Source organism: Chelonus insularis, unplaced genomic scaffold (genome assembly GCF_013357705.1).
Source record: "Chelonus insularis isolate UGA/USDA-ARS -01 unplaced genomic scaffold, ASM1335770v1 contig_24_pilon, whole genome shotgun sequence".
In the NCBI taxonomy this organism is placed as follows: domain Eukaryota; kingdom Metazoa; phylum Arthropoda; class Insecta; order Hymenoptera; family Braconidae; genus Chelonus; species Chelonus insularis.
In genome coordinates this window covers 1517917-1532454 of record NW_023276446.1, presented here as the reverse complement: position 1 = coordinate 1532454, position 14538 = coordinate 1517917, and the positions used below count along the sequence as shown (strand labels likewise).

At 26.1% G+C, this 14538-nt stretch overlaps 2 protein-coding genes across 6 annotated transcripts in view; both read left to right on the top strand.

Moving 5' to 3' along the window:
• Window positions 1-3213, top strand: part of LOC118064639 (uncharacterized) — a 42020-nt gene extending 38807 nt beyond the window's left edge. For 3 of the 5 annotated variants that reach the window (XM_035079376.1, XM_035079378.1, XM_035079377.1), the window contains exons 7-8: window positions 636-732; window positions 2412-3211. In XM_035079376.1, coding sequence (XP_034935267.1) covers window positions 636-712 — 77 coding nt within the window. In that variant the 3' untranslated portion in view covers window positions 713-732; window positions 2412-3211. Of the gene's footprint in view, window positions 1-635; window positions 733-2411 lie in introns of all 5 variants that reach the window. The other 2 variants (XM_035079375.1, XM_035079374.1) reach the window with 1 other exon arrangement.
• Window positions 3214-5060: 1847 nt separating this feature from the next.
• On the top strand, window positions 5061-14088 carry LOC118064679 (uncharacterized). The gene is made up of 5 exons (XM_035079447.1): window positions 5061-5266; window positions 9049-9411; window positions 11280-11400; window positions 11531-11703; window positions 12583-14088. The coding sequence occupies exons 1-5, from the start codon at window positions 5206-5208 to the stop codon at window positions 12660-12662; spliced, it is 798 nt and encodes a 265-aa protein (XP_034935338.1). The 5' UTR covers window positions 5061-5205; the 3' UTR covers window positions 12663-14088.
• The last annotated feature ends 450 nt before the right edge of the window (window positions 14089-14538 follow it).

Below are 14538 nucleotides of genomic sequence, written 5' to 3'. Positions count from 1 at the left end.
TTTAATAAAATATTTGAAATAATGCAAGCACCAAAAAGTCAACCACATTAGGAGTAGCTTGAATTTTTGGGTTGAAATAAAAAAATATGTTTGTATATAGATTTTAGAACAGATTATTTTTTTTTCTGCATTCAAGAATTAATTAAATATAACTCGGGGAAAAGTTGGGATGCAAAATAGTACGATCGATAATAGAGATATAGGTAAATGTACAGCTTTAGAGAACGTGCACATATGGACATCTGTGTCCATTATTCCAGCATCCCGATAGTTTCACCGTTTGGCGGCCCCATCAATTCCACCCAGTACGTGGCCCGTTAAATTTTATCTGCCTCGCCTACCATCCGGCCTCTACCCCCTTTACTACGATTCCACCGTACTTAAATGTATTCGTACATGCTAAATCGTCAGCGAGAACCAAACGACTTCCGTTCGTGCCTCAGCTCCGTATATGGTTTAGTTCACTATAGTTTTCTAGAATATTCCCTTGTCTAGTCTATCAATAGCAAATCATCGATTTCGCGTTCATGGTTTAATTCCTCTTGGGATTGTAATTATCTTTTATTAGTGGTATAATTTCACTCTAATGTTGTTAAATTACTTTACTAATGTTCATGATAATGATTTTGTTGCAGGTGGCATTGCTCCCAATTTCACTGTTAATTTTGCGTTAATTGTTGTTACATTCTTTACTCTGAGCCTCATCCATTGATGATCAACATCTTCATCAAGGTAAGTTTTTTTTATTTTCATTTAATTTTTTTATATTGTAAAATAGATGAAGGGGAGATCGGGCTAGAGTGGGATAGTTAAGAAAAAAAACTGTTTATCAAAATTTTATATTGCCAAAATATTTTTGAACGCTACTGTACATCACTACTATACATATAATTTCAGTCCATTTTTGACCTCAACATTGTTGTTACGTCCGCTTTAACAAAGTCGAGGTTAAAAATGGATCTTATAAAATTTATTTCGAACCTCGAAAATGTATCAATGTCATTCAAAGAATATTATAAAAATTTATGATGGCATTGATGACCAAACTAAGGTTCTTTGGATCAATTTAAGACGTAAAATTTTTCAATGAGGTTGATGATTCTCAAAAAGGAATTAAATTATAGGCGAAATCAAAGGAAATGAAGATTGTAAGTTGAAACTGGAATTTAAATTTAGTCTCTCGGGTCAGAAAGTAACATTTGTGATTAAACTTTATATAATCAACTTGATTTGTTGACTAAATTGAATATTGTTAGTAACAAATGATTAATTTTAATGATCATTCGATATTATTATTTACAATACAACAGTAGTAATAATAATGATGATAATAATAACAATAATAATGATAATGAATTGAGTATATGGTATTCATTTCGTTGTATTTAATTTACAATATGTATTATAATTATTAACTAATAAAAAAAAATGTAAATTTTTTATGATGAATATTTTTTTTCAAAATTTATATTTGCATTAAAACATCCACAATTTTTATTAATATAATTATCGTAAATACGATAATTGGTAATTTAAAAGTGTATTTGAATGAGTTTGATACGTAATTAATTGATTCACTGCTTTTAACGAAGATAATTGAATGATGATATAGCTATAGGAGCTATTCTATTAAACAAAAGTTACACAGAGTGCAATAATGAACAAAATTCCATTTTTAATATCACTTAACATGAATTACAATTCAATTAATCCAAGAACAGCGAATGAATAAATTCAATATAAATAACTTATATTTTTTAGAATAACCAGTCAATTATATTATTCATTCAGTGATAATAAATATCATTAGAGTACATAAAAAATAAAATATTTAGACAGTATAATGAGATTTTTATGATGAAACGAAGGCAAATTTTGTTATCTAAAAGTGAAATAATTGAATTTACGTCACTTGAGTAGTTTATATTCAATGCTGTACGTGCAATGAAGAAATAACACAGAATAACTGATATTTTGATGAAAAAAATTGAAAATATTAAATTATCAGAATAATATGAGACTTGAGGGGAAAAAAATTCCAAAACAGTAGTAATGAAAATATTGAACGCATCGTTAGATAGGATTTCACAAGAGTCGAGCACGATTAGATTATATAATCCTCGCTATAGTTGTTTATCTTCATTTAATGAAACTTTGTGGCAGACGATTATCGTTATACTTTTACTGGAAAATTTTTTTAAACTTTGTTCTTTATCAGAAAAATATAAAAATCTACTCATAAACAAATTAATTATAAAATATTTTGGTCGTTAAAAATTTTTATTTTTTATTATTTTCTTTTATGCTGAACAGTTGAATTTTTTTTTATAGGATCTATTAGTTCCAATAATACGATTATAATACAATTCATTTTATTCCAATAATAAAATATTTCTCTTTTCAATTTACAGATTTAATGCAGCAATTCACTATGACTCACAATGGGATGGTTCGATCATCAGAACTGGCAATGAAACCAAATTCAAATATTCGGCGATTAAGTTCTTTTTGTTTTATATCATGCAACAAATTTAAAACTCATTTTTTTTTGTAAAAAAAAAGGATATATTTTTTTATTCTTTTTAATCTAATATTCATACGAATTTAGAAATAATTGAAATGATAAGAATTATGATAATGAAATATGAGGTTCTTTTTATCCCGTGAGGTACAAGTACAAAGTGAAATTTAAATTTAATTACATTATATTTTTAGAGTATCTTTCGATAAAATGAAATAGAACTAAAAATAAAAAGTTTACCGCGAAAGTAAAATTAAGGTCAACTACTTTGTCTGTATTACGTGCACATACTCTGTTAAAACAAAAATTACATTTAAAGATTTTAAAGTCGATAACTATCTATTTAGTAGCCAAAGAAGATCTAGTTTTTTTTTTTTTACAATAAATAAGTTTTAACTATTTAAAAAGTGATTCAACATTTTGATTTTTTTTTTACATTATATTTTGATAAATACACACTAATAAACTTGTCATAATACCAAAAAATAAAAAAAAAAAAAATATGAAAAGAATGTAATTTGCCAAAAAAAAAAAAAAACTTTAAATAGAGTATTAAGTTATATTGTATAAATACGTTTTACTAATTATAATAAAATATTTAATGAATATTGTAAATATGGTGAAAAAAAGATCAAGAAGTTATTAGTGTACTCATAAATAATTGTACAGTATAAAAATGAAGTTTGTAAAAAATTTTGATCACATGAAAATTAATTTATTGCTTTTATATCACTGGAATAATTCCATAAAATATTGTAATATAATAAATAAATATAAACCTCTTTTTATTTTCGATAATTGTGTAAAAATAAATTTGTGAATCAATTGGTTCAATGTAATAAAAATCATTTAATAGTTAGAAATAAAATTGGATATCTCGTTATTGTATTAAAAATTAGAAAGCACTTATGTGATTCAATGTTGATTAAATTTTTTTAGATAATTTTCAATCTAAGCTTAAAACAAATTCAATAGTTAGCTAAATATTATTTGAAAGGAGAATTAATTGAACAATTGACCTAGTCTAATATGTCATTAATAAGTTCATGATATTTGCTATCAATTTCAGTAATTGGTTATCAGAGAGATGAAGAATATTCTTTTAATATAGCTTAATGTATAAAACAGAAATTAAATTATCGTCAAAGCAGACACAATTTTCATTTTGTAGTCATATTTTTAAAATTTATTGTGAGTTATCTCTATTTTTCTCATAAAATTAAAAATTATTATGATCATTCTCTACTTATAAAAAAGAAAAAAAACGATTTGTTGTGTACATATATATATAAATTATGAAATGCCAACTAATTACTGAAGTTAATAGCTTAATGTTGTAATCATACCAAATGTTTATATAACTGTAGCTCACTTTGTAGTATATTCTTATTATTATCAATGTTTATGGAAAATAAATGATTATGAGAAGTTTATCAAATTATTCGTCACGTTTATTGTCATTTTTGTTATTATTAAAGGAGACAGAGGAGAGTTGTGGTAGAGGAGAATTGAAAAGGTGAGTGCGAAAAAATTCCAACTCACAAACTTGAAATTTCAAGTTTTCAAGCTTCGAACATCCATACAAAAAATTCCATTTTCTACCTATAATTAGTAACTGGATCTGTGCATTATTATTTTAGAAGTTGTGTTGTGTAATTATACACTCACAAATTTTCAACTTTTCAACAAAAGTAAAAAGCAAATCATAGATTCCGAAACATCAATTTTGTCCCAACTCTCCTCAGTTTCTCCTGAAAAATTGTATTATGAACGCTCTTGATTAAATAATTTCATTACCTGCATAAATTAATTCAACATCATTAAAATGATGATAGAAAAGGCATTCCTGATAAACAACTGAAGAATGCGTTATTAAAATCATGAATTTGTATATCCATTTCATTGGAATTATAAAAAAGTTTTTAATTAAAATTAAAAAAAAAATTGATAACCAGATGCTGTTGTTGTACTGGACAATTAAAATGTCATGGAATGTAAAAAATTATTGGAATTGTTAAAACGGTATTTTGGTGAGAAGACAATGACATGTTTGACAGGATAAATTTTTGCGTGCAAACGAAATCGTCTCAAGGATTCCGTGCGCAAGCTCCAGAAATTCGCGCAAACTCCTGGAAAACGACATTGGCAAGCTGCCACGGTTACAATATCAGTTGCTCGTGTTCAATTCTGCGAGCACGTTCTGCCTTACTTCTTATATTGAATGACGGGTAATTTATTTCAAAAATACTCTTCCAAGTCTTAAATTAAATTCAAATAATTCCTCCAAGTGAAATTATATTCCGTTTTATTAATTAAAAAAAAAATGCTTAATAGTTTTATGAAAATATATTTATGTTTATGTTACATAAGATAGTGATTAATATTTTTTAACGAATTGAATATTAAAATTTGTTTATTTTCAAACAATCCTGTGATCCAAAGGTATAAGTGATCAACTGCTTTAATGTACAAACTGTTTTAATAAAAGATAAATATTTAAGTGAATTTTTTTTTATGTTTCTAGAAAGTGATAAATAATTAATTCTCTTCAAAGTTGATGTATAATGGGGTATTTTAACGAAATTAAATCATCAATAAATTTATAATATTCTCTGATAACTTAATTATGAGTCTATTTTAGAAATATTAATTAGAAAATTAAAAGTTTTATTAAGTGAGTGAATATGGATAGCCAGTTGCTGTTGGATCTTCTTATTGTTGTGATGTGTAGTTTAGTACTTAGAGGTGAGTAATAATAAACATTTTCTAATAAAAATTATAAACTTCTGTTAAAATTATTATTTAACTATCCTGAAATTAAAAGTTTTTTTTTGCAAAACTTGATATTGTTACAATAAAGATTTATCGTCTAGACATAAAATTTAATTTTCTTTCATATAAAAATCAATGTCTCTCGAGAATCAACAGAAGAAAACACATTCGATATGAATCAAAAGTTTTTATAGGTCTAACTGTTATGCATTGAAACGATCACATATTTTCTGTAAACTTACTGAATAGTTACTTTGCTAAGAGTTAATTCCCAGATGTATTCTTGTATAAATATAATCATTACTTTCTGAAAATTATTAACACAAGTTTAATTGTTGAATAAATTGAACAAATAAAATTTCAACAAACGAAATAGTATAAAAAACTTGTTTTCAACATCCATGTTTTAGTGTAAATAAAACTATTTATTTTGAGAAGTTTTTTATTTTCTCTGTACGTTGGTGCAATTTGAATGTGCTTTCATTCGAATAAGGTCGGTTATTGGATGCTGGCAGATTTGAGCTTGTGATTGAGTATTTGATCCTATTGACCGGATAGTTCAATGACTAGTAGAAGAAAGAAAGTAAACTTTTCACGATATATACATATATGTAGTCAAACAAAATAATAGATGTACAGAATATATTCTTTTCTATCAAAAGACTTTTATTTATTTACACATTATTTTCATTGAAAATTATTGGTCAGGAAATATAAGTTTATTAAATTATTTTTTCTGGTTAATAAATTGTGTACATCCAATTATGAGTTAGTTGATAAATTCTCATAAAAAGTTTCGCTTTAACAAATATTTGTTTTTAAATTATATTATTTAAAATAATCATCAGCTCATATTTTTCCATCCAATGGGAGTAAGTTAAAAGAGTTTTTTCAACTTTCCATTAGAAAATTATTGTAATGGGGTTGATTTTTGAAATTCGTAATTTTGTCATATTTTAATGTTTTGAGATATCTAAAAGCATATTAGAAGGTATAAAAATGGATTTACATACGTACGTACGCTTGTACGTATGTATGTGAGGTTTTTTTTTGTTTTCGATATCTCGAGAATCACTGTAGATATCGACTCTGGACTAATTTCATTTGAACGATAATACCATGAAAAAGATCTAAAGGGAGTTTTAACAAATTCGTTACAGCCATTTTTTTTATAACCAATGAACTGTAAAATAAAATGAAGTAAAAGGCAATTAAGAATTAACTTTGTTGTTAATGGCGTCAGATGATTTCTAACAATAATACAATGTTTATAACAATTTATATTTGTTATAAATAATTATTAAAAACAATGATAATAAACGGTCAATGAGAATGGGAATTATGTTGTCTTGACACATAGAGTACCCAGACTCATTTTGTTTTAATTTGTGAACGAATGAAAAAAAATGGATAAAATTTCCAATTGATAAAAAATATGATGAAAATAATTAGATATTTAATAAATTGCAGAAAAACTCCAAGTTGCGTAATTTCTTAACGAGATGTAATAAAAAAGTTAACTACCGCATGAACTTGAGTAAATCAGGCTTTTACAGAAATAATATAATTTTACTGGAAATTTTTAACTTTATAATAAGTTGGAGGCTGAACGATAACCAAGTAATGGGCATGCGATATTTTCTTTGATCATCAAAAGTTCAAAAAATTATGTTATCATTAGAAGGACGAAAAGTAGAGAAACGTAGAGTCACATACTGAGATCAAGTATTAAGTTGTATAGAGTATTTGAAAGAACCAAGAAATTTGCATTAGCGCTTTGACACGCAACGACTAACAGTTTATGTTGGGTTTTTATAATCTTTAGTATATACATATTTTTTTGACGCATATTTTTCCACCTTTACCTCTCGCGTTTAATCTTTTTCATACTTAACGTTGCGCATATAAAACTCACACATCAGACGAATACTACGTGCGATTCATCAACCCATAATTCCTATTACATTATGAGGCGCTGCTGTAGTGGCCCTATTTAAAGAGTTTGGGCCTCAGTGAACCTCTGAGCTTTTTCACCTTTCGTTGTGTTTCCTACATTACTCCCCTAATCCGCTGAGCTGCCCGCAGTGTATACTTGAGATCGTCAAGGGTCGGCAACTGGAGACGATAAGCCTCTGCAAGGTGCACCTTCAAAGTTCTCGGCTCTCCCTTTGATGTCAAGTATTCCACGTACGCACAAAGAATTCTAAAAATCAAATAAAAGAAGAATGATGACTGGTCGGTTCAAAGCTTCTGTAAAGTATTAAAAAAAAAAGCACACCGCGTTGACTCATACTAAAAGCTAAAGACAATTCTAAAGCTAAAGACACGCTTTCTAAAATTATTTTCAGTCGTAAATTGTTTTCACTATGTATGTGTATATAATTGCTTACTAATTAAAAATATTCAAAGAAAATACTGAAACTTAAGTGAAAAATAAATTTACACAATCAACAAGAAAGAACTGAATAATTCCTCAGTCAAAGTCTATTTCCATATGGTATGTTTAATTAATTTCATTTCATCAATTTTTTATCAACTTCATTTAACCTTTTTGCATTCTTTATTACTTGTAAAATTTTGATTATTACTGTAATATATTGTGATTAATGTAATTTAACATTATAATATTAATATTAATACATATTAATTATAAATAAATCTATGTATAAATATCGAGGAGAAGGTAGAATTATGAGTCGCTTTTTTTTTTCATTAAATTACATTTTACTCTGTTAAGTTATCATCAATTTTCACTTTTCGAAATTTCTGTTTATTATCAAGAAGTTATTTTTCAATATATTTGTGGGCTAGCCGATGGACCATAATCCTACCTTCTCTTCTATATTAATATTAATATATAATATAATATTAGAATGTAAAAAGAATTTTTTTATTACTGAAATGTATTTTGGATACATTGCGGTTACCTTCCAGATGCATTATGCCCAGATCCATAGTATTTCCATGTGGATTTGTAAAAAATAAGTACTGTAAAAATATAATGACATTATTAAGTAAAAGTGGCCACTGTGAAAGGTATATCCTGTAACATAGGAACATATAGGGTCACGATATTTTTCCAATTACATAAAGAATGTCCCCAATTGCTTAATTTCGTATTGATCCAGACAGAATAATAACTCTTATGATCATATAGTACACTAGAGTATAATTTCACCATAGTAAATTATTCAAAGTTTGATAAAAATGTTTTAAGAAATTACAGTCATATCGAATACTTAATTTTAATGTGACATCAGTTACTGGACTAATCATTTCGGTGGTTATATCAAATGAAATAGACTTTGAAATCTCGCATGTTTATCATGTGATCGTATAATTTTTCAAAATTACTTTCAAAACGTCATTTTTAACACGTATTGGAAAACAACTATTTAAAAGTGTATATAACTCTATAAATCTAAAGTAAACATGCAAAAATATTATTTGTGATTAAGAGATAATAGTCTCTGTTCACCACTTTCAGTCTATAATCTCATATATTTTGACGTGACAATGTACAAAACATGATATTTTTACTTTTGATAAAGACTTCACACGCATAATAATCTTTTTTTAAAATTCTACGAAAACTAGAGTGGTGATTTGTTAAAAATAAATTGTCAGCGATCGTACGATAGATTAAGAAATCAATTGATCGTTGATTAACTTCATTATAATGAAAACTTTATAAAATTAATCATTCTGTCGTTAGTTGGAAACTAATTTATCGATGAAACTATTATGTTTTACAGGAGCAGAGCCACTGAGAATAACGTCTGTTGAAATTCCGAAAATTGTGAGAGCAGGAACTGATGAGCCAGTAATTTTGGATTGCAAATATGACATGGAGTTAACGTCAAATGTCGCCCTTGTTGTTAAGTGGTATATCAAACAGAACGAGCTTCTCTACCAATGGATTCATGACAGAAGACATCGGGGTTCAGATGAATACCGACATTACATTGATGAGTCATATAAAGCAAGCAATGATTCAAATACCATGTACAGAGCAGTCAAATTAGTTAAACCAAGTCATGAACTTTCTGGAAAAGTTAAATGTAGCATATCAGCACAAGATGCTGAAGTGGAGGCTACTAGTGATATGCTCGTTTATTGTAAGTATTTCTTTATAGTTGATGTTGTATTTCCAATAACTGGACGATATTTTAATTAAAACGATTCGTTTATTGATGAGAAAGTGAATACATAATGTTACAGAGCATTTGGTGTATGAGTGATGTAGAAGTTCTGATAGATTCTAAGTGTATTCGAAGTTAGGAAAAAGGTTTCTTATGTAAAGGATTGATCAAAAAGTCTAGAAGAGGGCTTGAAGCCTAGCTCGTAGAACTTCTTTATTGATTTATTATTTTTGATTTATTTTAATTAATTTTTATTTATTTCTGTATATATTTAAGGAAGGTTGGAGGAATCTGAAGAAGTTCAACTTTGAACTTTTAGAAATCAGGGATGATAGAAGGAAGAGTTTTTTGTTAAAGAGTTGAAATGCATATACAAAAATGGGTTTTTTGCAATGAGTGAAGGAATCAGATTAATAATTTGTTTTTTTTTATAGAAGAGTTATTATTTTTGATAAACATAATTGTTTTGAATAATTATCATCATTTTTCAAGACTAAATATTCTTTTAAAATATTACTATCTCATCTACAAATTAATAAATAAGTCATGTCAAGAAATTCATGTTCAGAATAAAAAGTTTTTATGACTACTACATTAGTAGATTTGAATCTCTTGAAAATATTATTCCTTCTCTCTCTTTTTTTGCACAAAGAAAATATAAAAAAGTTTTCGAGTAAGTTTTATTACGTTTTTCAACTTTTTAATTAAAGTAAATTCATTTAAATAAAATAATAGATAAGTTTGTTTTATTTGTTAACAATACCATTCACAGATAACAATGTTATATTTATTATTCAATTTTAAAGAACAACATTATTCAGTTAGTTTTTTTTTTAAATAAAACCAAAATATAATCACAATTGATGTCTATTTTATCGAGAGACATTTTACTTTTTAAGTGGGTCAAATTGTTATGGATAAAAGTTCTTTTATATTATTACATAGTATTGTTATTTTTTCAATGCATAAACTGAATAGTAGTGAAAAAACAAAAGTTTTAAAATATAAAAAAAAAAAAGGAAAAAATGTAATAATATTACATGGGAATGGTTTTAAAAAATATGATGTCAGAGTTAAAATATTTATTTGATTTTAAAAAAGTCGAGTCAACAAAACTTTTTGTTTTATATTTAAAAAGCAATGGTTAAAGATCAAGAGTGATACATTAGATTTATTTTTATGCATGACTTGAGATGATGACATGAAAAGGGTTAAAGTAGCAGTGAAAATAGTGCCGACGGCTAGTAGTAGAAATCGACTGCAGTCTGGCGACAGAACTCAATGCACACAATGGTACGGTGAATGTATTGTATTAGTATTGATGGGCAGAATATTCTACAAACATAAGACGTGAACTGAATATCGATTTATAGAGAAAAGCTAACACTATTGAAAGTTATGTAAGAATTTTTTAAAAATACTTTACAATGAAAAACAGAAATAAATAAATAACATCTACACATTGTTACACTAAAATAATATAATTAAAATGATTTGATTTATCCATAAGCAATCATGTCCATTCATATTTCGTTATTTTTGTCTTTATTTTTAGCTACTGTAAATAACCATATGCAATATTTATTTTTAATATAATTGTATATTTGAATAATAATCGCAGTGACAACTATGAACGAACAAGTTTCTATTGTAACCAACCAATTGATTAGTAAACAACATCACTTGTGCTTTATGAACAACAAAAGAACAATATTTTATATCATATTTTCATTGTATATTTTTTTTTCATTGTTTTTTTTTTGTACTGACAATCACAATAATTAAGAGATATTCTAAACATAGACCAAATTTTTTTTTATAAAATTGTATAAAATATTTTTTAGCTCCTGCCAGTGTTTTTCGATTGTTTCATCCAATAATAAATGAAAACTCTACACGATTAACAACACGGTGTGTAGCAGAAGACCTTTATCCACAACCTCTGATAATGCTTTATCGTGATAAGTAAGTTTTTTATTTAACTCTATTAAAAATACTTACCCATGAAAAGACTTGTTTGAATTTTGTTTTAATTCAAGAACTTATTTAAAAAATTTTTTAAATTATTTAGAATGAATTTTTTTAAATATTTCAGTCAACCAATAGAAAATCAAAAACAATTCTATGAAAACAAGTCGGACGGTCGATTTACTGCTGAAGTTGTGGCTAATTTGTGGATGAATGAAATCAAATTACCAACCACATTCCAGTGTGAAGTGTCGATCAGAGAAGCAAATTATACTTTAGTTCGAGAAATAGTTTATAATGGTAAGTTATGATGAATTACAGCTATCAAAAGTTATAAATACTCCATTTAGTTGAATATATAATAAAGTCATTCCAAATACACATACTTAACTAATTGAGTTATATATAGATATATTGTTTTTAATAAGTATGATGATAATTATTAACTTTTTTTTAAAAATTATTATAATAATTTATATTTATTATAAAAAATTAAAAATAAAAGTTGAAAAAATTACGGATTTCAAAAAATGAGAAGTTTATCGTCGCACAGTGCGCTTAGACCTTTTGAAATTACGTCTCATATGAGTTTCTTATAATTAATAGTGTAAACTCCTCGATCTTTTTTTCCAACCTCTCTTCACATGTCAAGCCGTAGATTTAACTCTTTCTATATTTCGAGAGCACAAAATGTCCCAAGTGAAAATACCCAGGGAAGCTATAAATCTTCGTTGGGTACTAAAAAGGCAAACGGTAGTCATCTGGACTTAGTCTGGGTTAAAATAATATAGATACAATTTATATCCCTTTATTTTTGTCATTTTCATTCACCTAAGTAAAATATTATCAAAGTAATAGTTGATTTCATTTTTCTAAACGTGTTAAACACAAAATATTTATAATAACCAGAACAATTGCGCCGAGAATTGAAGGATATTTCCCAAGAGAGAAATGTTCTATCTTATTAAAGAAGAAGGTAAACCTTTAATCTATAATATAACTAAAACGGGAATCAAGTTATTCGATTTTCTCTATTATCTTGCCTTCACTTATTTTTTCTTTACTTCTTTCTATATCAACGTCGAGTTTCCTTTAAGGTCAATAAACCTGTTTATCAAAGTCTTTTGAATAAAGTTAATCGAATAATTATAAAATTGATCATACAATTTATGATTCTAGGAACATCTCAGTCCAATGTTTCACTCTTGATCTCTTTCATCACTGGCTTCATCATAACCAAAGCAACATCTGGCTGTTAATAAGAAGATTATGTATATATTCAAGAAAAAAATAATTAACAATTGGACAATGTTATTACATGAATTTTTATTGATAATTATTAAGACTACACTATTATGTACCTTGTGATAATCAATAGTCCTTTCTGAGGTAGGTAGTATCTACCACATCATGATACTTGTACAAATACTCTACCATCACTTAATCATTCATCAATCCGGCAATAAAATATTTAGGAAATTATTCATATATCTAGAATAAAATGATTATAATAACAATATTTATGTGCTGTAGTATACTGATGTAAGTGGCCTATTTCAATCATCTAGATTCATGATTGTTCATAAACGATTTATTTCAGTACTTAAATGAACTTTTTTTCTTTCCACAATAATCATTATTATATTTGATCTAAAATCATTTCAAGAGAATTATCTCTTTGTCTAATAGCTGGTATCTGTCTATAATTAAATGTAAATTCATTTATAATAACTTGCTATTATGGAAGTTTTGATGCAATTATTTCTATTTTAAATGTTACAATAAATATAATACGAAGTAGTTATTATCTGACTCTTCTCTTTGCTTGTGTGTATTATTATTATTATTATTTATAAAAAACAGGGTAATATGTATGAATTGATGATGATAAAAAAAATAGATAAAATAATACTGAAAAGAGATAAATGTTCACGAGACTTGCACAAAATAAAGTGTAGACGAGTGAGTGAAAGTTGTGATAAAATAGAGAATTGATAACTTTCTTTAAAAAAACCTTTAACTACATAAATAATAAATCTTTAAAGAAATCTTTGCTATCACAATTCGTTATTTAGGAGTAAAAAAGAAATGTCGGATTTTTTTTCTGTATTTTTCACTACTCTATGACTTTTATCAAAAGTATGTAATTTTTTATTTTTATAGGAAAATATTTGTACTTGTTTAATCAATATATTTACTGGGTAATAACATCTTTGTTATTATACATAATAAAAATACAAGATTTTTTATATTGAAAAAATAATTAATATCATAAGAAAATGCATTGTTTTATTCTAAAAAAAAATTATTTGCTGCGATACTGTGATAAAATTTGATCAAAGTCAGTTAAGAAATGGAATTTTGGATTAATTTTTGCTTTTCAATGTTATTTGAATGGTCTAATTAATTTTGTAGTATCAAAAGAACAGAATATTCATTAAACTTGACTGACTCGTAAAGCTTTCAAGATTGAGTCAGTATGGAAGTGAAGAAAATACCACTTAAAACTCTTCAACATCTACTCAATTATCTGTTCATACATTTGCGAATTAACTGTATATTTCTAGCACATAAATATCTGGAAGAATGAAAAATTCATAGTTGTATTAAATAAATAATTGTTATTAAAAAAAATATTAACTCGATCATAATTGTATCGTGTTCTGTAATTGTTGTAAAATAATATTTGGAAGTATAAAAAAGTCATTTAATTATTATTATTACTATTATTATTAATATAATACAAAAGGATAAAAATAAATATTAAGATAAATAAATAAAAATACTATTTGTATAGGCCGAATACATTTTATTAAAAACTGTAATAAAGTATTATTTGGTTATTCATCGAAAATAAATGAACGTTGATTATAACTGGCTAGAATTTATTTTTTTATTTGTATTAACAATTGCTCTTATAAACCTACAATTTTTATTCATTTATTTATTTATTATCAAACAGTACGAGCCAATTACAGGGTCACACAAACCATTCAGCAAAGCAAAAAAAAAATATAAAAACAAAACAACAGGTGGTGAAGGCCATTAAGCAACAAATCCAAATATAACAAAATATTTAATAGTAAAAAAAAAATATGATAATAATACGACACCTGAACGCATACAATCAATAAA

Coding starts and splice junctions, on each gene's coding strand:
- LOC118064679 (XM_035079447.1), top strand. CDS start 5,206: ATGGATAGCCAGTTGCTGTTGGATCTTCTTATTGTTGTGATGTGTAGT. Junction 5,267..9,048: donor GTGTAGTTTAGTACTTAGAG/GTGAGTAATAAT, acceptor TATGTTTTACAG/GAGCAGAGCCACTGAGAATA. Junction 9,412..11,279: donor TAGTGATATGCTCGTTTATT/GTAAGTATTTCT, acceptor AATATTTTTTAG/CTCCTGCCAGTGTTTTTCGA.